The sequence below is a fragment of the Salvelinus alpinus genome, chromosome 3 (assembly GCF_045679555.1).
Source record: "Salvelinus alpinus chromosome 3, SLU_Salpinus.1, whole genome shotgun sequence".
Taxonomy (NCBI): Eukaryota; Metazoa; Chordata; class Actinopteri; order Salmoniformes; family Salmonidae; genus Salvelinus; species Salvelinus alpinus.
This window is the reverse complement of record NC_092088.1, coordinates 96,591,941-96,618,116: the sequence shown is the minus strand read 5'-3', so window position 1 is coordinate 96,618,116 and position 26,176 is coordinate 96,591,941. Positions and strand designations below refer to the sequence as shown.

The 26,176-nt window shown below is 43.9% G+C and overlaps 1 protein-coding gene across 1 annotated transcript in view; it reads right to left on the bottom strand.

The window, feature by feature from the left end:
* The window catches only part of LOC139569882 (A disintegrin and metalloproteinase with thrombospondin motifs 14-like), a 110,506-nt gene that overhangs the window by 57,549 nt on the left and 26,781 nt on the right, over window positions 1-26,176 (bottom strand). Inside the window, exon 3 of the mRNA XM_071391204.1 lies at window positions 3,819-3,975. Within this exon, the coding sequence (XP_071247305.1) occupies window positions 3,819-3,975 (157 nt within the window). The remainder of the gene's footprint in view (window positions 1-3,818; window positions 3,976-26,176) is intronic.

Here is a 26,176-nt window from a genome sequence, read left to right as displayed (position 1 = left end):
CCCTGTCTGGTGCTATGGTTACAACCCTGTCTGGTGCTATGGCTACAACCCTGTCTGGTGCTATGGTTACAACCCTGTCTGGTGCTATGTAGAACCCTTTTCTTATGGTCCTTTATAGAACCTTTATGGAGAATGGTTCTATAAAGAACCTTCTCTAATCTTTAATGTTCTTTGTAGATCCTAGTGAAAACCATACAGGGTTTTATTCTGGTCAGACATGTTATATTGTTAAAATTCCATAGGTGTTATTATTGACAAGTTGAAACAAGTGAGCTTCCTCTGGAACAGCTGGGGGTCCCTGAGGAGAGAATTGAGACCCACATACTGATTTAGTCAACTGTTCTCAACTAACACAAGGCCATAACATGAGTCTTTCACAGGACACCATCACTGACCATTGTCATATCTAATATGTAATGGAATTACACAAGAGATCAGATAAACTGACATGACACTCTCACTCACGGTTGCACAAAAAGAGCTGTGCATAAACCACGCCCCAAATATTCTAATAAGATGCTTCCCCTACATTTGAATTATCACTAAAAGAGATAAGAACCATTTTATGAACTGTAAAGAACCACTGAAGAGCTCAAAGGGCTATTTGAGTCATTATGGTTCCACATAGAACCATCACCTTTCCCAAAGAACCCTCATTGTTTTAGTGTGTATGACTGTACATCAACTTTACAGTCACAGACACTGGAGAGAGAATCTATGGCACCTATAACAGTAGGACAGCCTACCGCCAGATGCTCAAGCTATTGTTCACGGACAGGAGGGAATTCATGGAGCAGTCAGGTCCATTTTAACTGCAGAGCAGAGAGACAGACTTTTCTCCAGTGCTTTCATAAGGGCCTAGCATTCCTCACAGCTGGTGCAGTGAACAGTCTGTCTGCTGTGTGTGTGTGTGTGTGTGTGTGTGTGTGTGTGTGTGTGTGTGTGTCTGTGTGTGTGTGTCTGTGTGTGTGTGTGTCTGTGTGTGTCTGTGTGTGTGTCTGTGTGTGTCTGTGTGTGTGTCTGTGTGTGTGTGTGTGTGTGTGTGTCTGTGTGTGTGTGTGTGTGTCTGTGTGTGTGTCTGTGTGTGTGTGTGTGTGTGTGTGTGTGTGTGTGTGTGTGTGTGTGTGTGTGTGTGTGTGTGTGTGTGTGTGTGTGTGTGTGTGTGTGTGTCTGTGTGTGTGTGTGTCTGTGTGTGTGTCTGTGTGTGTGTGTGTGTGTGTGTGTGTGTGTGTGTGTGTGTGTGTGTGTGTGTGTGTGTGTGTGTGTGTGTGTGTGTGTGTGTGTGTACTCACCCCTCCTCTCTCCACTACACTGGTGGTGTTCCCTTCCTTGTGTGTGTGTGTGTGTGTCTGTGTCTGTGTGTGTGTGTGTGTGTGTACTCACCCCTCCTCTTTCCACTACACTGGTGGTGTTCCCTTCCTTGTGTGTGTCTGTGTGTGTGTGTGTGTGTGTGTGTGTGTTTGTACTCACCCCTCCTCTCTCCACTACACTGGTGGTGTTCCCTTCCTTGTGTGTGTGTGTGTGTGTGTGTGTGTGTGTCTGTGTGTGTGTGTGTGTACTCACCCCTCCTCTTTCCACTACACTGGTGGTGTTCCCTTCCTTGTGTGTGTGTGTGTGTGTGTGTGTCTGTGTCTGTGTGTGTGTGTGTGTACTCACCCCTCCTCTTTCCACTACACTGGTGGTGTTCCCTTCCTTGTGTGTGTGTGTGTGTGTCTGTGTGTGTGTGTGTGTACTCACCCCTCCTCTTTCCACTACACTGGTGGTGTTCCCTTCCTTGTGTGTGTGTGTGTGTGTGTCTGTGTGTGTGTGTGTGTACTCACCCCTCCTCTTTCCACTACACTGGTGGTGTTCCCTTCCTTGTGTGTGTGTGTGTGTGTCTGTGTGTGTGTGTGTGTGTACTCACCCCTCCTCTTTCCACTACACTGGTGGTGTTCCCTTCCTTGTGTGTGTGTGTGTGTGTGTGTCTGTGTGTGTGTGTGTGTACTCACCCCTCCTCTTTCCACTACACTGGTGGTGTTCCCTTCCTTGTGTGTGTGTGTGTGTGTGTGTCTGTGTGTGTGTGTGTGTGTACTCACCCCTCCTCTTTCCACTACACTGGTGGTGTTCCCTTCCTTGTGTGTGTGTGTGTCTGTGTGTGTGTGTCTGTGTGTGTCTGTGTGTGTGTACTCACCCCTCCTCTTTCCACTACACTGGTGGTGTTCCCTTCCTTGTGTGTGTGTGTGTCTGTGTGTGTGTGTCTGTGTGTGTCTGTGTGTGTGTACTCACCCCTCCTCTCTCCACTACACTGGTGGTGTTCCCTTCCTTGTGTGTGTGTGTGTGTGTGTGTGTGTACTCACCCCTCCTCTTTCCACTACACTGGTGGTGTTCCCTTCCTTGTGTGTGTGTGTGTGTGTGTGTGTCTGTGTGTGTGTGTGTGTGTACTCACCCCTCCTCTTTCCACTACACTGGTGGTGTTCCCTTCCTTGTGTGTGTGTGTGTGTCTGTGTGTGTGTGTCTGTGTGTGTCTGTGTGTGTACTCACCCCTCCTCTTTCCACTACACTGGTGGTGTTCCCTTCCTTGTGTGTGTGTGTGTCTGTGTGTGTGTGTCTGTGTGTGTCTGTGTGTGTGTACTCACCCCTCCTCTTTCCACTACACTGGTGGTGTTCCCTTCCCTTACCTTCTACACTGGTGGTGTTCCCTTCCCTTACCTTCTACACTGGTGGTGTTCCCTTCCCTTACCTTCTACACTGGTGGTGTTCCCTTCCCTTACCTTCTACACTGGTGGTGTTCCCTCCCTTACCTTCTACACTGGTGGTGTTCCCTTCCCTTACCTTCTACACTGGTGGTGTTCCCTTCCCTTCCCTTCTACACTGGTGGTGTTCCCTTCCTTACCTTCTACACTGGTGGTGTTCCCTTCCCTTACCTTCTACACTGGTGGTGTTCCCTTCCCTTACCTTCTACACTGGTGGTGTTCCCTTCCTTACCTTCTACACTGGTGGTGTTCCCTTCCTTACCTTCTACACTGGTGGTGTTCCCTTCCTTACCTTCTACACTGGTGGTGTTCCCTTCCTTACCTTCTACACTGGTGGTGTTCCCTTCCTTACCTTCTACACTGGTGGTGTTCCCTTCCCTTACCTTCTACACTGGTGGTGTTCCCTTCCCTTACCTTCTACACTGGTGGTGTTCCCTTCCCTTACCTTCTACACTGGTGGTGTTCCCTTCCCTTACCTTCTACACTGGTGGTGTTCCCTTCCTTACCTTCTACACTGGTGGTGTTCCCTTCCCTTACCTTCTACACTGGTGGTGTTCCCTTCCCTTACATTCTACACTGGTGGTGTTCCCTCCTCTTTCCACTACACTGGTGGTGTTCCCTCCTCTTTCCACTACACTGGTGGTGTTCCCTTCCCTTACCTTCTACACTGGTGGTGTTCCCTTCCCTTACCTTCTACACTGGTGGTGTTCCCTTCCTTACCTTCTACACTGGTGGTGTTCCCTTCCCTTACCTTCTACACTGGTGGTGTTCCCTCCTCTTTCCACTACACTGGTGGTGTTCCCTCCTCTTTCCACTACACTGGTGGTGTTCCCTTCCCTTACCTTCTACACTGGTGGTGTTCCCTTCCCTTACCTTCTACACTGGTGGTGTTCCCTTCCCTTACCTTCTACACTGGTGGTGTTCCCTTCCCTTACCTTCTACACTGGTGGTGTTCCCTCCTCTTTCCACTACACTGGTGGTGTTCCCTCCTCTTTCCACTACACTGGTGGTGTTCCCTCCCTTACCTTCTACACTGGTGGTGTTCCCTTCCCTTACCTTCTACACTGGTGGTGTTCCCTTCCTTACCTTCATTGTGGAGGTCCTCCCTTCTTTGGACTGGTTCCCTTTTGATGGCAGATCTCCTGTAGACCACATGGACACGACCTTTCACCTCCACATCCTGCTGACCCTTCTCTAAAGGCTCGATGAAAAACTCCCCGTTATCAGTCCGGATCAGGCCTGCCTGGAAAAAACACAGCTCTTCACATAATGTGGTTTAAAGTACTTAAGTAAAAATACTTTAAAGTACTACTTACAGTGGGGAGAACAAGTATTTGATACACTGCCGATTTTGCAGGTTTTCCTACTTACAAAGCATGTAGAGGTCTGTAATTTGTATCATAGGTACACTTCAACTGTGAGAGACAGAATCTAAAACAAAAATCCAGAAAATCACATTGTATGATTTGTAAGTAATTAATTTGCATTTTATTGCATGACATAAGTATTTGATACATCAGAAAAGCAGAACTTAATATTTGGTACAGAAACCTTTGTTTGCAATTACAGAGATCATACGTTTCCTGTAGTTCTTGACCAGGTTTGCACACACTGCAGCAGGGATTTTGGCCCACTCCTCCATACAGACCTTCTCCAGATCCTTCAGGTTTCGGGGCTGTCGCTGGGCAATACGGACTTTCAGCTCCCTCCAAAGATTTTCTATTGGGTTCAGGTCTGGAGACTGGCTAGGCCACTCCAGGACCTTGAGATGCTTCTTACGGAGCCACTCCTTAGTTGCCCTGGCTGTGTCTTTCAGGTCGTTGTCATGCTGGAAGACCCAGCCACGACCCATCTTCAATGCTCTTACTGAGGGAAGGAGGTTGTTGGCCAAGATCTCGCGATACATGGCCCCATCCATCCTCCCCTCAATACGGTGCAGTCATCCTGTCCCCTTTGCAGAAAAGCATCCACAAAAAATGATGTTTCCACCTCCATGCTTCACGGTTGGGATGGTGTTCTTGGGGTTGTACTCATCCTTCTTCTTCCTCCAAACATGGCGAGTGGAGTTTAGACCAAAAAGCTCTATTTTTGTCTCATCAGACCACATGACCTTCTCCCATTCCTCCTCTGGATCATCCAGATGGTCATTGGCAAACTTCAGACGGGCCTGGACATGCGCTGGCTTGAGCAGGGGGACCTTGCGTGCGCTGCAGGATTTTAATCCATGACGGCGTAGTGTGTTACTAATGGTTTTCTTTGAGACTGTGGTCCCAGCTCTCTTCAGGTCATTGACCAGGTACTGCCGTGTAGTTCTGGGCTGATCCCTCACCTTCCTCATGATCATTGATGCCCCACGAGGTGAGATCTTGCATGGAGCCCCAGGCCGAGGGTGATTGACCGTCATCTTGAACTTCTTCCATTTTCTAATAATTGCGCCAACAGTTGTTGCCTTCTCACCAAGCTGCTTGCCTATTGTCCTGTAGCCCATCCCAGCCTTGTGCAGGTCTACAATTTTATCCCTGATGTCCTTACACAGCTCTCTGGTCTTGGCCATTGTGGAGAGGTTGGAGTCTGTTTGATTGAGTGTGTGGACAGGTGTCTTTTATACAGGTAACGAGTTCAAACAGGTGCAGTTAATACAGGTAATGAGTGGAGAACAGGAGGGCTTCTTAAAGAAAACCTAACAGGTCTGTGAGAGCCGGAATTCTTACTGGTTGGTAGGTGATCAAATACTTATGTCATGCAATAAAATGCAAATTAATTACTTAAAAATCATACAATGTAATTTTCTGGATTTTTGTTTTAGATTCCGTCTCTCACAGTTGAAGTGTACCTATGATAAAAATTACAGACCTCTACATGCTTTGTAAGTAGGAAAACCTGCAAAATCGGCAGTGTATCAAATACTTGTTCTCCCCACTGTAAGTAGTTGTTTTGGGGGTATCTGTACTTTACTATTTATATTTTTGACAACTTTTACTTTTACTTTACTACATTCCTTAAGAAAATAATGTACTTTTTACTCCATACATTTTCCTTGACACCCAAAAGTACTGGTTACATTTAGAATGCATAGCAGGACAGGAACATGGTCCAATTCATGCCCTTAACAGAACATCCCAGTAGGGATCTGCTGCCTCTGATCTGGTGCACTCACTAGACACACATACTTAGTTTTGTAAATGATGTCTGAATGTTGGAGTGTGCCCCTGGCTACCCGCAAATTAAAAATTAAAAAATTTAATTATGCCATTTGGTTTGCTTAATATTGTAACAGTCCTGACCTGTTTTATGTTGTTTTTATGTGTTTATGGTCAGGGCATGTGTTTTGGGTGGGCAGTCTATGTTATCTGTTTCTATGTTGGTTTTGGGTTACCTGGTATGGCTCTTGATTAGAGGCAGGTGGTTTGCATTTTCCTCTAATCAAGAGTCATATTTAGGTAGGGCATTCTCACTGTTTGTTTGTGGGTGATTGTCTCCTGTGATGTCTTTCGTCGTTGTGTTCGTTGTCATGTGTTGTGTTAATTGTGTATAGGTGTGCGACGGGTCTTCGTACCCAGATTTGTTTTATATTTTTTCCGTGAGTGTTATGGAGCAGATTACTAGGACTTTAATTAAAGTACTCCATTCTACACTCTATTTGACTCTCCTGCGCCTGACTTCCTCTGCCACTTATACACGCCATTGTGACAGAATCACCCACCAACAAAATGTGACCAAGCGGTATGGGAATGCTCGACGGAGCAACAAGAATTTCTGGACTTGGGAGGAGATCCTGTCTGGTAGAGGACCCTGGGCGCAAACTGGAGAATATCGCTGCTCTCGTGAGAAGAGTGAGGCAGCCACAGCCCAGGAGCGGTGGTTTAAGGAGGCAGCTAGGAGACGTGGATGGAAGCCGGAGAATCAAGCTCGAAACCGGAATTATGAGGGGACACGTCTTGCACGGAAGCCCGAAAAGCCCGTGAGTAACTCCCAAAAATTTCTTGGGGGGGGGCTAAAGGGTAGTGGGCCAAGGGCAGGTAGGAGACCTGCGCCCACTTCCCAGGCTTACCGTGGAGAGCGGGAGTACGGGCAGGCGCCGTGTTACGCAGTAGAGCGCACGGTGTCTCCTGTACGAGTGCATAGCCCAGTGCGGGTTATTCCACCTCCCCGCACTGGTAGGGCTAGATTGAGTATTGAGCCAGGTGTCATGAGGCCGGCTCAACGCGTCTGGTCTCCAGTGCGTCTCCTCGGGCCGGCATACATGGCACCTGCCTTACGCATGGTTTCCCCGGTTCGCCTACATAGGCCGGTGCGGGTTATTCCACCTCCCCGCACTGGTCGGGCAACCGGGAGCATTCAACCAGGTAAGGTTGGGCAAGCTCAATGCTCAAGAGAGCCAGTACGCCTGCACGGTCCGGTATTTCCGGCGCCACCTCCCCGCCCCAGCCTAGTACCTACAGTGCCTACATTACGCACTAGGCTACCAGTGCATTTCCAGAGCCCTGTTCCTCCTCCACGCACTCTCCCTATAGTGCGTGTATCCAGTTCAGTGCCTCCAGTTCCGGCCCCACGCACTAAGCTACCAGTGCGTCTCCAGAGCCCTGTACACACTGTATATTCTCCCCCTACTAATCCTGATGTGCTTGTCCTCAGCCCGGCGTCACCAGTGCCGGTACCACGCATCAGGGGTAGAGTAGGCTTTGAGAATACAGTGTGCCCTGTTCCTGCTCCCCGCACTAGTAGGAAGGTGCTTATCCTTAGCCCGGTGCCTCCAGTTCCGGCATCACGCACCAGGTCTACAGTGCGCCATATCCGGCCAGAGCCATCCGTCTCCCCAGCGCCATCTGAGCCATCCGTCTCCCCAGCGCCATCTGAGCCATCCGTCTCCCCAGCGCCATCTGAGCCATCCGTCTCCCCAGCGCCATCTGAGCCATCCGTCTCCCCAGCGCCATCTGAGCCATCCGTCTCCCCAGCGCCGTCTGAGCCATCCGTCTGACAGGATCTGCCAGAGCCGCCAACCAGACAGGATCTGCCAGAGCCGCCAACCAGACAGGATCTGCCAGAGCCGCCAACCAGACAGGATCTGCCAGAGCCGCCAACCAGACAGGATCTGCCAGAGCCGCCAACCAGACAGGATCTGCCAGAGCCGCCAACCAGACAGGATCTGCCAGAGCCGCCAGCGAGCCATGAGCAGCCAGAGCCGTCAGAGAGCCATGAGCAGCCAGAGCCGTCAGAGAGCCATGAGCAGCCAGAGCCGTCAGAGAGCCATGAGCAGCCAGAGCCGTCAGAGAGCCATGAGCAGCCAGAGCCGTCAGAGAGCCATGAGCAGCCAGAGCCGTCAGAGAGCCATGAGCGTCGAGAGCCGTCAGCCTGCCATGAGCGTCGAGAGCCGTCAGCCTGCCATGAGCGTCGAGAGCCGTCAGCCTGCCATGAGCGTCGAGAGCCGTCAGCCTGCCATGAGCGTCGAGAGCCGTCAGCCAGCCATGAGCATCGAGATTCGTCAGTCAGCCATGAGCTGCCCTTCAGCCTGAAAAGGCTGGATACCCAGAACTGCCCATCAGTCCAGAGCTGTCTCTCTGTCCGGAGCTGCCTTTCAGTCCGGAGTTGCCCCTCTATCCTAATCTCCCTCTCTATCTTCATCTATCTCTATATTCTTATCTATCCCTCTTTCTTGATTTATCTCTCTGTCCCGGGGTTGTCCCTATTAGATATGTTGTTAAGGGAATTTTGTGGGGGTCAAAAGAGGGTGGACATTCTTGGAGGGAGGAAGTTAGGATGGATTATGGTGGGGTGGGAACAGCGTCCTGAGCCGGAACCACCACCGTGGTCAACTGCCCACCCGGACCCTCCCCTGGACTTTGTGCTGGTGCGCCCGGCGTGCGCATCTTGAGGGGGGGGTACTGTAACAGTCCTGACCTGTTTTATGTTGTTTTTATGTGTTTATGGTCAGGGCATGTGTTTTGGGTGGGCAGTCTATGTTATCTGTTTCTATGTTGGTTTTGGGTTACCTGGTATGGCTCTTGATTAGAGGCAGGTGGTTTGCATTTTCCTCTAATCAAGAGTCATATTTAGGTAGGGCATTCTCACTGTTTGTTTGTGGGTGATTGTCTCCTGTGATGTCTTTCGTCGTTGTGTTCGTTGTCATGTGTTGTGTTAATTGTGTATAGGTGTGCGACGGGTCTTCGTACCCAGATTTGTTTTATATTTTTTCCGTGAGTGTTATGGAGCAGATTACTAGGACTTTAATTAAAGTACTCCATTCTACACTCTATTTGACTCTCCTGCGCCTGACTTCCTCTGCCACTTATACACGCCATTGTGACAAATATAAGGAATTTGAAATTATTTATACTTTTACTTTTGATACTTAAGTATATTTTAGCAACTACATTTACTTTTGATACTTAAGTATATTTTAAACCAAATACTTTTGGACTTTTACTCAAGTAGAATTCTACTGGGTGACTTTTACGTTTACTTAAGTTATTTTCTATTAAGGTACGGTATATTTACTTTTTTCCCACCACTATTCACATTAGTACACAGGCCTCTACATTAGTACACAGGCCTCCGTATTAGTACACAGGCCTCTACATTAGTACACAGGCCTCTACAGAAGTACACAGGCCTCCGTATTACTACACAGGCCTCCGTATTACTACACAGGCCTCCGTATTACTACACAGGCCTCCGTATTACTACACAGGCCTCCGTATTACTACACAGGCCTCCGTATTACTACACAGGCCTCCGTATTAGTACACAGGCCTCCGTATTACTACACAGGCCTCCGTATTACTACACAGGCCTCCATATTACTACTCAGTGTTCAGAGGTTATTGATTGGCCCTTCACAAGCCCTTAGTCTCAGCCCTAGGTACGGAAACAAACACAACTTCCCCAGTATAACACCAGGCTGTATACTGTAACCCCAGTATAATACCAGGCTGTCCAGTATAATACCAGGCTGTATACTGTAACCCCAGTATAATACCAGGCTGTATACTGTAACCCAGTATAACACCAGGCTGTATACTATAACCCCAGTATAACACCAGGCTGTATACTGTAACCCCAGTATAACACCAGGCTGTATACTATAACCCCAGTATAATACCAGGCTGTATACTATAACCGCAGTATAATACCAGGCTGTATACTATAACCGCAGTATAATACCAGGCTGTATACTATAACCCCAGTATAATACCAGGCTGTATACTATAACCCCAGTATAATACCAGGCTGTATACTATAACCGCAGTATAATACCAGGCTGTATACTATAACCGCAGTATAATACCAGGCTGTATACTATAACCCCAGTATAATACCAGGCTGTATACTATAACCCCAGTATAATACCAGGCTGTATACTATACCCCCAATATAATACCAGGCTGTATACTATACCCCCAGTATAACACCAGGCTGTATACTGTAACCCAGTATAATACCAGGCTGTATACTATAACCCCAGTATAATACCTGGCTGTATACTATACCCCAGTATAATACCAGGCTGTATACTATACCCCAGTATAATACCAGGCTGTATACTATACCCCAGTATAATACCAGGCTGTATACTATAACCCCAGTATAATACCAGGCTGTATACTATAACCCCAGTATAATACCAGGCTGTATACTATACCTCAGTATAATACTAGGCTGTATACTATACCTCAGTATAATACCAGGCTGTATACTATAACCCCAGTATAACACCAGGCTGTATACTATAACCCCAGTATAATACCAGGCTGTATACTATAACCCCAGTATAATACCAGGCTGTATACTGTAACCCAGTATAATACCAGGCTGTATACTATAACCCCAGTATACTACCAGGCTGTATACTATAACCCCAGTATAATACCAGGCTGTATACTGTAACCCAGTATAATACCAGGCTGTATACTATACCCCAGTATAATACCAGGCTGTATACTATAACCCCAGTATAATACCAGGCTGTATACTATAACCCCAGTATAATACCAGGCTGTATACTGTAACCCAGTATAATACCAGGCTGTATACTGTAACCCAGTATAATACCAGGCTGTATACTATACCCCAGTATAATACCAGGCTGTATACTATACCCCAGTATAGTATCTCTGGGAGTGGGAACCCACCTAAAGTGAACTATGTGGACACATAGATGAACATTGGCAGTAGAATGGTCTTACTGAAGAGCTCAGTGACTTTCAACGTGGCACCATCATAGGATGCCACCTTTCCAACAAGTCAATTTGTCATATTTCTGCCCTGCTAGTGCTGCCCCGGTCAACTGTAAGTGCTGTTATTGTGAAGTGGAAACGTCTAGGAGCAACAACGGCTCAGCCGCAAAGTGGTAGGCCACACAAGCTCACAGAATGTGACCGCCGAGTGCTGAAGCGCAAAGCGCTTTAAATCTTCTGTCCTCGGTTGCAACACTCACTACCGAGGTACAAACTGCCTCTGGAAGCAACGTCAGCACAAAAACTTTGTCTGGAGCTTCATGAAATGGGTTTCCATGGCCGAGCAGCCACACACAAGCTTAAGATCACCATGCGCAATGCCAAGAGTCAGCTGGAGTGGTGTAAAGCTCACTGCCATTGGACTCTGGAGCAGTGGAAACGCGTTCTCTGGAGTGATGAATCACGTTTCACCATCTGGCAGTCCGACAGGACGAACCTGGGTTTTTCTGATGCCAGGAGAACGCTACCTGCCCCATTGCATAGTGCCAACTGTAACGTTTGGTTGAGGAGGAATAATGGTTTGGGGCTGTTTTCATGGTTCAGGCCCCTTAGTTCCAGTGAAGGGAAATCTTAACGGTACAGCATACAACAACATTCTAGACGATTCTGTGCTTCCAACTTTGTGGCAACAGTCTGGGGAACGCCCTTTCCTGTTTCAGCATGACAATGCACCCGTGCACAAAGCAAGGTCCATACAGAAACGGTTTGTTGAGATCGGTGTGGAAGAACTTGACTGGCCTGCACAGAGCCCTGACCTCAACCCAATCGAACACCATTGGGATGAATTTGAACTCCGACTGCAAGCCAGGGCTAATCGCCCAACATCAGTGCCCGACCTCACTAATGCTCTTGTGGTTGAATGGAAGCCCCCCAGTAATGATCCAACATCTAGTGGAAAGCCTTCCCAGATGAGTGGAGGCTGTTATAGCAGCAAAGGGGGGGACCAACTCCATATTAATGCCCATGATTTCTGAATGAGATGTTGGATGAGCAGGTGTCCACATACTTTTGGTCCTATTTTTTAAATTATTTCCCTTCTCTTCCATATCCATCCTTGAGTAATCTCCTCTCCTTTCAAGCTGTAATTGTAGAGGAGCTTATAATTATCAATAGGAAGTTAGCCTACAGTGTATGGGGGAATCAGTGGGGAAATTACATAGGTCGAAATAATTGAGATAATTATTTCAACATTCAACAATGTTACTTTCAAAACTATTGGAAGACGTTTGACCGTGTGTTTTTCCTCCAAGCAAATTATATATCTGATTGTTCAGTCTAGCGTCTCTATTCATACGGTTTTATTCAATAGTTTTAACAATAATAGTAAAAAAAATTAAGGAGGAAACATTCAATTGTGGGGCTACTGTGAGGTAAACTCATTTTAAACCAATCACTGGAGAGGCAGAGGTCCATAATGACCTCTAAACTGTACAAAGGACACAAGACCAGCTCTCTCTCTCTAATGTGTCTCATCTCAACTCTGTATGACCCCTGCGAGTTTGATTCAAAGCAAAGAGAGAGAGATGGCAGAGCCCAGGGTCTTCCATACTGGGTCTGAGAGGATTTCATGAGTCCAGACTCCAGAGCCATGACATCTGGCACAGTCATTTCTGCATGATTGTAGAGCACTCCTTTCCTTTCCTCTCCAATCCTCCCCTCTCTTCCACCCCTCTCCTCTCCCCCATCCACCCCTCTCCTCTCTCCACTCGTCTTCTCCTCTCTTCCTCTCCTCCTCCTCTCTCTCTCCTCTCCCCTCTCCTCCTCCTCTCTCCCTCCTCTCTCTCTCTCCTCCTCTCTCTCTCTCCTCCTCCTCCTTTCCTCTCTCCTCCTCCTCGCTCTTCTCTCTCCTCTCCTCTCCTATCCTCCTCTCCTCTCCTCTCCCCTCTCCTCCTCCTCTCTCTCTCCTCCCCTCTCTCCTCTCTCCAGACTATAATTAACCATTTCAGTTCCCCAGTAGTTTTATGATGCAATCCCATGACAGAGACAAGTTAACAATTACTCTCACATGTATAAATGGGTGAAGACATTTGTTTGGTAATGTCATGAACAGTCGTTGATTTCCTTTTGAAATGTGTGACACAGTAAACTTAGTTGAAATGTGTGACACAGTACATTTTGTTGGATGTGATGCTTTAGAGTTATTGTACTCATGTCCAACATTCTCGGAGGAACCCACACCCTTTCCTTTAGAAAATACAGTAGGCCATCATTATACTGGTAAAAAGGGAACAAAAACATCTGCATTTTGGCAGGGAGAGATATGTATTTCCAGATCCCAGACAAAATGGTACACAACTTAATATGCACAATAAGTGGGAACAACTGTTTTGCAGCCAAATTTAACCTACACACAAACACCACACACTACACACAGCTAAATGTAACCCCTATCATAAAGAATCCTAAGCATCTTCTCATACATAACTTGTTGTGAGGAAAAACAAACTCAAGTTGGACAGGTAACAATAACACACTGGAGGACGTATAGTCTATAGGAAAGAACGGAGGGATCCATCACTTTAAAACCAGGAAATGCCAGGCAATGAAATGTATGAATACTTCCTCTGTGGTATTTTCTTTTACCAGCCAGCTGGCTGGTGGGCGGAGACTGAACTGGGGCTGTCTGGGGGAGGACGTCTAGCTACACCACTCTAGAACACTACAGCAGCCAAACATCTGGGAGGCTGGGAGAGGAGATGGGGGAATATCCTGGCATACTGAGTCTAATGGGAGGCAGGGAGAGGAGATGGGGGAATAGCCTGGCATACTGAGTCTAATGGGAGGCTGGGAGAGGAGATGGGGGAATAGCCTGGTATACTGAGTCTAATGGGAGGCTGGGAGAGGAGATGGGGGAATAGCCTGGCATACTGAGTCTAATGGGAGGCTGGGAGAGGAGATGGGGGAATAGCCTGGCATACTGAGTCTAATGGGAGGCTGGGAGAGGAGATGGGGGAATAGCCTGGCATACTGAGTCTAATGGGAGGCTGGGAGAGGAGATGGGGGAATAGCCTGGCATACTGAGTCTAATGGGAGGCTGGGAGAGGAGATGGGGGAATAGCCTGGTATACTGAGTCTAATGGGAGGCTGGGAGAGGAGATGGGGGAATAGCCTGGCATACTGAGTCTAATGGGAGGCTGGGAGAGGAGATGGGGGAATAGCCTGGCATACTGAGTCTAATGGGAGGCTGGGAGAGGAGATGGGGGAATAGCTAGGCATACTGAGTCTAATGGGAGGCTGGGAGAGGAGATGGGGGAATAGCTAGGCATACTGAGTCTAATGGGAGGCTGGGAGAGGAGATCGTGGAATAGCCTGGCATACTGAGTCTAATGGGGCTCACCTGGTGGAGCTTTAAAACAACCACTGATATTTTCCCTGCTTAACTAATTAGGTGGTCCTGTCACCGTGGCTCAGTTGGTAAGAGTAGAGTGTGGTCCTGTCACCGTGCCTCAGTTGGTAAGAGTAGAGTGTGGTCCTGTCACCGTGCCTCAGTTGGTAAGAGTAGAGTGTGGTCCTGTCACCGTGGCTCAGTTGGTAAGAGTAGAGTGTGGTCCTGTCACCGTGGCTCAGTTGGTAAGAGTAGAGTGTGGTCCTGTCACCGTGGCTCAGTTGGTAAGAGTAGAGTGTGGTCCTGTCACCGTGCCTCAGTTGGTAAGAGTAGAGTGTGGTCCTGTCACCGTGGCTCAGTTGGTAAGAGTAGAGTGTGGTCCTGTCACCGTGGCTCAGTTGGTAAGAGTCGGGTGTGGTGCTGTCAACACCAAGGTTGTGGGTTCAAGTCCCACAGGGATCACATAGACACACTGAAAAAGTATACACTCAGTGTACAGTAAGTTTCTACGGATAAAAAAAAAAACTGACAAGTGTAATAACTGTCTAATAAAAGTGTAAAAAAGTCCTCACACACTCTATATATGTAATGGCTATAATCACTATGCATTCATACTATGACTCCCATTCTATGGAATGTCCACCACCCTCATATGGACATGTCTGCTAAAATGTTTTATCTGGTTCTTCAATGATAGACGGAACACACTTGGATTTTATACAAGACCAATAAAATACAACTAATTACATGGAATGTGCACGGGCTTCATGATGGGGGGGGGAAAAGCATAAGGTTCTTGAACACTTAAAGAAATTGTCAGCAGATGTGGTTTTCCTGCAAGAGTTACATAAAACATAAAACAATTGAAATTGAATATTTAAAGAGGAGCCGGGTTAAAGAGGCCTATGCTGCCACTTACTGTAGTAACAGCAGAGGTGTAGGCATCCTGATAAATAAGAATAAACCATTATATCCCAGCACACGAACCAAGAAGGTCGTTTTCTAATGTTGAATTGTACCTTTCATTGTATATCCCACCAGGGGCATATCTGGCGTTTTTGGATAGAATTCAAACTATATTAGATCAAATCCAGACACAAACTATTATTTAAGCAGGAGACCTAAATCGTACATTTGATCAGATTGACAGATGTTGAAATAAGAAAAGGGCCAATTCAAGGAACCTCCACAAAGAGGCTGAAAATGTTCATCTCTACAAATAATGTACAGGACACCTGGAGATTACTATTCCCAACTACAAATAATGTACAGGACACCTGGAGATTACTATTCCCAACTACAAATAATGTACAGGACACCTGGAGATTACTATTCCCAACTACAAATAATGTACAGGACACCTGGAGATTACTATTCCCAACTACAAAAGACTACTCCTTTTTTTTCTCAAAGTAAGAAAATCTATTCAAGAATTGACGCCATTTTTATTTTAAACAATGCTCTGAACAATTTACTGGGTTAAAAAAAATCTGTGAAATAGTGATATGGGATCATTCTCCGGTATCATGCTGAATTACACCAACAGAAAATACACTTAGTGACAGAACATGGAGAATGAACAGAGCACATCTTCAAGACCCGAAATGTATTAAATACGTAAATGTAAAAAATTTACAATTTTACCATTACAAATGCAAACATAGAGGGCAAAGAAAAGTGTGTGCCCCGATATAATTTGAGATGCTTTTAAAGGCGTACATTACGGAAATTATAATCTCATACTCGGCCAAAATTAAATCTGAGTTTGAAATTAAAATGAAAGAAAAATAAATTACTATTTTCAAATAAGCCCATAAAAAAATCTATACAAGGTTTAAAAAATGAAATTACATTTTCTGAACAGAAGCAGGAATATGATCTTTTACTTTTGAAGAGAGAGCCAACAATTACAGGTTGGCCTCCCGGGTGGCGCAGTGGTCTAAGGCACTGCATCGCTGTGCTAGCTGTGCCACCAGAGATTCTGGGTTCGAGATTCTGGGCTCTGTCGCAGCCGGCTGCGACTGGGAGGCCCATGGGGCGACGCACAATTGGCCTTCCACTCCCCTCCAGGTGTCGGCCATCTACCCCATTATCCCCTGTGTATTTATACCTGTGTTCTCTGTTTGTCAGTTGTCAGTTTGTTTTGTTTTGTGAAACCTACCAGTGTTTGTTCCCCTGCTCCTGTCTGTTCTTGCTCCTGTTTTCTAGTCCTTCCTGGTTTAGACTGTTCTGCCTGCCCTGACCTTTAGACTGCTGTTCTGTACCTTACCCCACCATACTGGATTACTGACCCCTGCCTGCCCTGACCCTGAGCCTGCTGTTCTGTACCTTACCCCACCATACTGGATTACTGACCCCTGCCTGCCCTGACCCTGAGCCTGCTGTTCTGTACCTTACCCCACCATACTGGATTACTGACCCCTGCCTGCCCTGACCCTGAGCCTGCTGTTCTGTACCTTACCCCACCATACTGGATTACTGACCCCTGCCTGCTCTGACCCTGAGCCTGCTGTTCTGTACCTTACCCCACCATACTGGATTACTGACCCCTGCCTGCCCTGACCCTGAGACTGCCTGCTGTTCTGGACCTTTTGCACCCTCTCTGGGTTACTGACCCCTGCCTGCCCTGACCCTGAGCCTGCTGTTCTGTATCTTACCCCACCATACTGGATTACTGACCCCTGCCTGCCCTGACCCTGAGCCTGCTGTTCTGTACCTTACCCCACCATACTGGATTACTGACCCCTGCCTGCCCTGACCCTGAGCCTGCTGTTCTGTACCTTACCCCACCATACTGGATTACTGACCCCTGCCTGCCCTGACCCTGAGCCTGCATGCCGTTCTGGACCTTTTGCACCCTCTCTGGATTACTGACCTCTGCCTGCCTTTGCCCTGTTGTTTACCTGCCCTGCATCTGGGTCATACCTGAAACCTGATCATACTTAAATCTCAATGCCCCCCTTGCTAAAAAATATCTTCAGAATACTCTAAAATTCAGGATATAAAATTAACGTGGGAAAAAAACTAGAAAAATAAAAACAGTAACTCATGATCTACAGCAATCCTTTCAGTGAAAAATAATTAACAAAAAAATAACAAAAAAATTATTAGGATAAGTGACAACAAACAACAAAATACAGTATATAAACATACCTTTATCCCATTACTCAACAATACGAAAGCTGATCTATCTTCCTGGAAATCAACCAAGACTTCCTCGTTAACACAATGGAAAGGTCAAACGCTTTATTATCTAGATGTTGAAAGTGCGTGCGCGACGGAGAGAAACATAATGGTCCTGTTTGAGGCCATGTGGCAGAGAGGGATGCAGGTGCTGGAGATGGGGGTGTGAGCAGGTGGGTCTGGACAGTGGTGATGTTGTGGTTGTGATGCAGGTGGGTCTGGACAGTGGTGATGTGGTGGTTGTGATGCAGTTGGGTCTGGACAGTGGTGATGTTGTGGTTGTGATGCAGGTGGGTCTGGACAGTGGTGATGTGGTGGTTGTGATGCAGGTGGGTCTGGACAGTGGTGATGTGGTGGTTGTGATGCAGGTGGGTCTGGACAGTGGTGATGTGGTGGTTGTGATGCAGGTGGGTCTGGACAGTGGTGATGTGGTGGTTGTGATGCAGGTGGGTCTGGACAGTGGTGATGTGGTGGTTGTGATGCAGGTGGGTCTGGACAGTGGTGATGTTGTGGTTGTGATGCAGGTGGGTCTGGACAGTGGTGATGTTGTGGTTGTGATGCAGGTGGGTCTGGACAGTGGTGATGTTGTGGTTGTGATGCAGGTGGGTCTGGACAGTGGTGATGTTGTGGTTGTGATGCAGGTGGGTCTGGACAGTGGTGATGTGGTGGTTGTGATGCAGGTGGGTCTGGACAGTGGTGATGTGGTGGTTGTGATGCAGGTGGGTCTGGACAGTGGTGATGTTGTGGTTGTGATGCAGGTGGGTTTGGACAGTGGTGATGTTGTGGTTGTGATGCAGGTGGGTTTGGACAGTGGTGATGTGGTGGTTGTGATTCAGGTGGGTCTGGACAGTGGTGATGTTGTGGTTGCTTGTGACCGTCTGTATGTTGTTGTTTGTATGTGTATGTTTTGTATTGTTTAAAAAAAATTATAATCTTACAGATCTTACAGAAAGAAGAAAGTTTAATAAAGTGTAATACAAATTAAATCACTTTCATATTCATACACACCTCCTCGGTAGCCTAACAGGTAAGCGCGGCGGGGGCCAGTAACTGAAAGGTCGCTGGTTTGAATCCCTGAGCTGGCAAGGTGGAAAAATCTGCCGTTCTGCCCTTGAGCAAGGCAGGTAACCCCCAACAACAACTGCTCCCTGAGTGCCGATGACAGGGTTTGGTTAAATGCGGAAGACACATTTCGGTTGAATGCATTCAATTGCGCAACTGACTAGGTAACCACTTTCCCTTCCCTTACAGTTCTGATCATTAGACCAGGGAGGTTTTCCAAAGCCTCGCAAACAAGGGCACCTATCGGTAGATGCGTAAAAAAATAAAAGCAGACATTTAATATCTCTTTGAGCATGGTATTATTAAATACTCTTTGGATGGTGTATCAATACAACCAGTCACAATAAAGACAGGCTTCCTTCCTAACTCAGTTGCCGGAGAGAAAGGAAACCGCTCAGGGATTTCATCATGAGGCCAGTGGTGATTTTAAAACACTTACATAGTTTAGTGGCTGTGACGGGAGAAAACTGAGGATGGATCAACAACATTGTAGTTACTCCACAATACTAATCTAAACAACAGAGTGAAAAGGAAGCCTGTACAAAATACAAATATTCCAAAACATGCATCCTGTTTGCAACAAGGCACTACAAGGCACAACAAGGCACTACGTAATACTGTAAAAAATGTGGCAAAGCAATTCACTTTTTTGTCCTGAATACAGTGTTATTTTTGGGGCAAATCCAATACAACACATTACTGAGTACCACTCTCCCTATTTTCAAGATTAGTGGTGGCTGCATCATGTTAAGGGTATGCTTGTAATCTGGGGAGTTTTTCAGGATAAAAAAATGTACGGAATGGGATTAAGCATAGGTAATCCTAGAGGAAAACCTGTTTCAGTCTGGGAGGAGAATTCCTCTTTCAGCAGGACAACAACTTAAAACAAGGCCAAATCTACACTGGAGTTGCTTACAAAGAGGACAGTGAATGTTCCTGAGTGGCTGAGTTACACTTTTGAATAGAATCTACTTGAAAATCTATGGCAAAACCTGAAAATTGTTGTCTAGCGATGATCAACAACCAATTTGAAAGAGCTTAAAGAATAAATGGGAAAATGTTGCACAATCCAGGTGTGCAAAGCTCTTAAGGCATCTCAGCACGCCTCAGTTCAGCTGGCGCCTAGCCAAAGGCAGCTAGCCAAAACCCAACGAGAGTGCGCGTATACTCCCTTAAAAGACCTTCGCTTGAAAAACGCAAAAAAAAGTGGCAATAGTACGGTTTGTCCATTTTGAGACACAGTAGCCAGTATACACTTCCTCAAAACAGTCAAAATTAATCTAAGATAACTAAAGAAATCTGTCATTCATTTTGACGTTTTTGCCCGAGGAGATCTTAGTCACGCAATTATACATCTAACAATTTTTTTGTCTCTCGTTGGATTACAACAAAAACTTTATGAAGAATCCCTACTGTTGACCAATCACCGACAAACGGGGCGTAGACTTCGGCTCCGAACTTCGACTTGCCTCCAGAAAAACAACCCTCACTTGGAAAGCATGTGGAAGCCTTTAGAGACTTACCCAGAAAGACTCACAGCTATAATTGCAGCCAAAGGTGCTTCTACACAGTATTGACTCAGTGGTGTGGAAACTTATGTAAATTACATCTTTCTGTATTTTATTCTCAATAACGTTTCTTAAAACATGTTTTCACTTGGTCATTATGGGGTATTGTGTGTAGATGTGTATGAAAAAATATATATTTAATCCATTTTGAATTCAGGCTGTGACAACTAAATGTGGAATAAGTTCAGGGGTATGAATACTTTCTGAAGGCACTGTAGATCTTTACATAGTGTAGATCTTTACATAGTGTAGATCTTTACATAGTGTAGATCTTTACATAGTGTAGATCTTTACATAGTGTAGACCTTTACATAGTGTAGACCTTTACATAGTGTAGATCTTTACATAGTGTAGACCTTTACATAGTGTAGACCTTTACATAGTGTAGATCTTTACATAGTGTAGACCTTTACATAGTGTAGATCTTTACATAGTGCAGATCTTTACATAGTGTAGATCTTAACATAGTGTAGATCTTTACATAGTGTAGATCTTTACATAGTGTAGATCTTTACATAGTGTAGATCTTTACATAGTGTAGACCTTTACATAGTGTAGACCTTTACATAGTGTAGATCTTTACATAGTGTAGACCTTTACATAGTGTAGACCTTTACATAGTGTAGATCTTTACATAGTGTAGACCTTTACATAGTGTAGATCTTTACATAGTGCAGATCTTTACATAGTGTAGATCTTTACATAGTGTAGATCTTTACATAGTGTAGATCTTTACATAGTGTAGATCTTTACATAGTGTAGATCTTTACATAGTGTAGACCTTTACATAGTGTAGACCTTTACATAGTGTAGATCTTTACATAGTGTAGATCTTTACATAGTGTAGACCTTTACATAGTGTAGATCTTTACATAGTGTAGATCTTTACATAGTGTAGATCTTTACATAGTGTAGATCTTTACATAGTGTAGACCTTTACATAGTGTAGATCTTTACATAGTGTAGATCTTTACATAGTGTAGATCTTTACATAGTGTAGATCTTTACATAGTGTAGACCTTTACATAGTGTAGACCTTTACATAGTGTAGATCTTTACATAGTGTAGATCTTTACATAGTGTAGATCTTTACATAGTGTAGATCTTTACATAGTGCAGATCTTTACATAGTGTAGATCTTTACATAGTGTAGACCTTTATATAGTGCAGATCTTTATATAGTGTAGATCTTTACATAGTGTAGATCTTTACATAGTGTAGATCTTTACATAGTGCAGATCTTTACATAGTGCAGATCTTTACATAGTGTAGACCTTTATATAGTGCAGATCTTTATATAGTGTAGATCTTTACATAGTGTAGACCTTTACATAGTGTAGATCTTTACATAGTGTAGACCTTTACATAGTGTAGACCTTTACATAGTGTAGACCTTTATATAGTGCAGATCTTTATATAGTGTAGATCTTTACATAGTGTAGATCTTTACATAGTGTAGACCTTTACATAGTGTAGATCTTTACATAGTGTAGACCTTTACATAGTGTAGATCTTTACATAGTGTAGATCTTTACATAGTGTAGACCTTTACATAGTGTAGATCTTTACATAGTGTAGACCTTTACATAGTGTAGACCTTTACATAGTGTAGACCTTTACATTGTGTAGATCTTTACATAGTGTAGACCTTTACATTGTGTAGATCTTTACATAGTGTAGACCTTTACATAGTGTAGACCTTTACATAGTGTAGACCTTTACATAGTGTAGATCTTTACATAGTGTAGATCTTTACATAGTGTAGACCTTTACATAGTGTAGATCTTTACATAGTGTAGATCTTTACATTGTGTAGATCTTTACATAGTGTAGATCTTTACATAGTGTAGATCTTTACATAGTGTAGACCTTTACATAGTGTAGACCTTTACATAGTGTAGACCTTTACATAGTGTAGATCTTTACATAGTGTAGATCTTTACATTGTGTAGATCTTTACATAGTGTAGACCTTTACATAGTGTAGATCTTTACATAGTGTAGATCTTTACATAGTGTAGATCTTTATATAGTGTAGATCTTTACATAGTGTAGACCTTTACATAGTGTAGATCTTTACATAGTGTAGATCTTTACATAGTGTAGATCTTTACATAGTGTAGATCTTTACATAGTGTAGATCTTTACATAGTGTAGATCTTTATATAGTGTAGATCTTTACATAGTGTAGACCTTTACATAGTGTAGATCTTTACATAGTGTAGACCTTTACATAGTGTAGATCTTTACATAGTGTAGATCTTTACATAGTGTAGATCTTTACATAGTGTAGATCTTTACATAGTGTAGATCTTTACATAGTACAGATCTTTACATAGTGTAGATCTTTACATAGTGTAGACCTTTATATAGTGCAGATCTTTATATAGTGTAGATCTTTACATAGTGTAGATCTTTACATAGTGTAGATCTTTACATAGTGCAGATCTTTACATAGTGTAGATCTTTACATAGTGTAGACCTTTACATAGTGTAGACCTTTACATAGTGTAGACCTTTACATAGTGCAGATCTTTATATAGTGTAGATCTTTACATAGTGTAGATCTTTACATAGTGTAGACCTTTACATAGTGTAGATCTTTACATAGTGTAGACCTTTACATAGTGTAGACCTTTACATAGTGTAGATCTTTACATAGTGTAGATCTTTACATAGTGTAGACCTTTACATAGTGTAGATCTTTACATAGTGTAGACCTTTACATAGTGTAGACCTTTACATAGTGTAGACCTTTACATTGTGTAGATCTTTACATAGTGTAGACCTTTACATAGTGTAGACCTTTACATAGTGTAGATCTTTACATAGTGTAGACCTTTACATAGTGTAGACCTTTACATAGTGTAGACCTTTACATAGTGTAGATCTTTACATAGTGTAGATCTTTACATAGTGTAGACCTTTACATAGTGTAGATCTTTACATAGTGTAGATCTTTACATTGTGTAGATCTTTACATAGTGTAGATCTTTACATAGTGTAGACCTTTACATAGTGTAGATCTTTACATAGTGTAGACCTTTACATAGTGTAGACCTTTACATAGTGTAGACCTTTACATAGTGTAGATCTTTACATAGTGTAGATCTTTACATAGTGTAGATCTTTACATAGTGTAGATCTTTACATTGTGTAGATCTTTACATAGTGTAGATCTTTACATAGTGTAGATCTTTACATAGTGTAGATCTTTACATAGTGTAGACCTTTACATAGTGTAGATCTTTACATAGTGTAGATCTTTACATAGTGTAGACCTTTACATAGTGTAGATCTTTACATTGTGTAGATCTTTACATAGTGTAGACCTTTACATAGTGTAGACCTTTACATAGTGTAGATCTTTACATAGTGTAGATCTTTACATAGTGTAGATCTTTACATAGTGTAGATCTTTACATAGTGTAGATCTTTACATAGTGTAGATCTTTACATAGTGTAGACCTTTACATAGTGTAGACCTTTACATAGTGCAGATCTTTACATAGTGTAGATCTTTACATAGTGTAGATCTTTACATAGTGTAGACCTTTACATAGTGTAGATCTTTACATAGTGTAGATCTTTACATAGTGCAGATCTTTACATAGTGTAGATCTTTACATAGTGTAGATCTTTACATAGTGCAGATCTTTACATAGTGTAGATCTTTACATAGTGTAGATCTTTACATAGTGTAGATCTTTACATAGTGTAGATCTTTATATAGTGTAGATCTTTACATAGTGTAGATCTTTACATAGTGTAGATCTTTACATAGTGTAGATCTTTACATAGTGTAGATCTTTACATAGTGTAGACCTTTACATCGGGTAGATCTTTACATAGTGTAGATCTTTACATAGTGTAGATCTTTACATAGTGTAGACCTTTACATAGTGTAGACCTTTACATAGTGTAGATCTTTACATTGTGTAGATCTTTACATAGTGTAGATCTTTACATAGTGTAGATCTTTACATAGTGTAGATCTTTACATAGTGTAGACCTTTACATAGTGTAGACCTTTACATAGTGTAGATCTTTACATAGTGTAGATCTTTACATAGTGTAGACCTTTACATAGTGTAGATCTTTACATAGTGTAGATCTTTACATTGTGTAGATCTTTACATAGTGTAGACCTTTACATAGTGTAGACCTTTACATAGTGTAGATCTTTACATAGTGTAGATCTTTACATAGTGTAGATCTTTACATAGTGTAGATCTTTACATAGTGTAGATCTTTACATAGTGTAGATCTTTACATAGTGTAGACCTTTACATAGTGTAGACCTTTACATAGTGCAGATCTTTACATAGTGTAGATCTTTACATAGTGTAGATCTTTACATAGTGTAGACCTTTACATAGTGTAGATCTTTACATAGTGTAGATCTTTACATAGTGCAGATCTTTACATAGTGTAGATCTTTACATAGTGTAGATCTTTACATAGTGCAGATCTTTACATAGTGTAGATCTTTACATAGTGTAGATCTTTACATAGTGTAGATCTTTACATAGTGTAGATCTTTATATAGTGTAGATCTTTACATAGTGTAGATCTTTACATAGTGTAGATCTTTACATAGTGTAGATCTTTACATAGTGTAGATCTTTACATAGTGTAGATCTTTACATCGGGTAGATCTTTACATAGTGTAGATCTTTACATAGTGTAGATCTTTACATAGTGTAGATCTTTACATAGTGTAGACCTTTACATAGTGTAGATCTTTACATAGTGCAGATCTTTACATAGTGTAGATCTTTACATAGTGTAGATCTTTACATAGCGTAGATCTTTACATAGTGTAGATCTTTACATAGTGTAGATCTTTACATAGTGTAGATCTTTACATAGTGTAGATCTTTACATTGTTTAGATCTACACATAGTCCAAATCAAATTTTATTTGTCACGTGTGCCGAATACAACAGGTGTTGTCCTTACAGTGAAAATATTACTTACGAGCCCTTAACCAAAAATACAGTTTGAAGAAAATACCACCCAAAAAGTAAGAGATAAGAATAACAAATAATTAAAGAGCAGCAGTAAATAACAATAGCAGGGGGCACCGGTACAGAGTCAATGTGTCAATGTGCGGGGGCACCGGTGTCAAGGTAATTATGTACATGTAGGTAGAATTATTAAAGTAGATATGCATAGATAATAAGAGTAGCAGCAGTGTGGGGGGGATCAATGCAAATAGTCTGTGTAGCCATTTGATTAGCTGTTCAGGAGTCTTATGGCTTCGGGGTAGAAGCTGTTAAGAAGCCTTTTGGACCTAGACTTGGTGCTCCGATATCACTTGCCATGCAGTAGCAGAGACAACAGTCTATGATTAGGGTGGCTGGAGTCTTTGACAATTTGTAGGGCCTTTCTCTGACACCCCGCCTGGTGTAGAGGTCCTGGATGGCAGGCAGCTTAGCCCCAGTGATGTACTGAGCCGTACGCACTACCCTCTGTAGTGCCTTGCGGTCGGAGGTCGAGCAGTTGCCATACCAGGCAGTGATGCAACCAGTCAGGATGCTCTCTATGGTGCAGCTGTAGAACCTTTTGAGGATCTGGGGGCCCATGACAAATCTTTTCAGTCTCCTGAGGGGGAATAGGTTTTGTCATGCCCTCTTCATGACTGTCATGGTGTGCTTGGACCATGTTAGTTTGTTGGTGATGTGGACGCCAAGGAACTTGAAGCTCTCAACCTGCTCCACTACAGCCCCGTCGATGAGAATGGGGATGTGCTCGTTTCTCCTTTTCCTGTAGTCCACAATCATCTCCTTTGTCTTGATCACGTTGAGGGAGAGGCTGTTGTCCTGGCACCACACGGCCAGGTCTTTGACCTCCTCCCTATAGGCTGTCTCATCATTGTCGGTGATCAGGCCTACCACTGTTGTGTCATCAGCAAACTTAATGATGGTGTTGGAGTCGTGCCTGGCCGTGCAGTCATGAGTGAAGAGGGAGTACAGGAGGGGACTGAGCACGCACTGTGGGTCTAGGGTTTCTGGGATAATGGTGTTGATGTGAGCCATGACCAGCCTTTCAAAGCATTTCATGGCTACAGA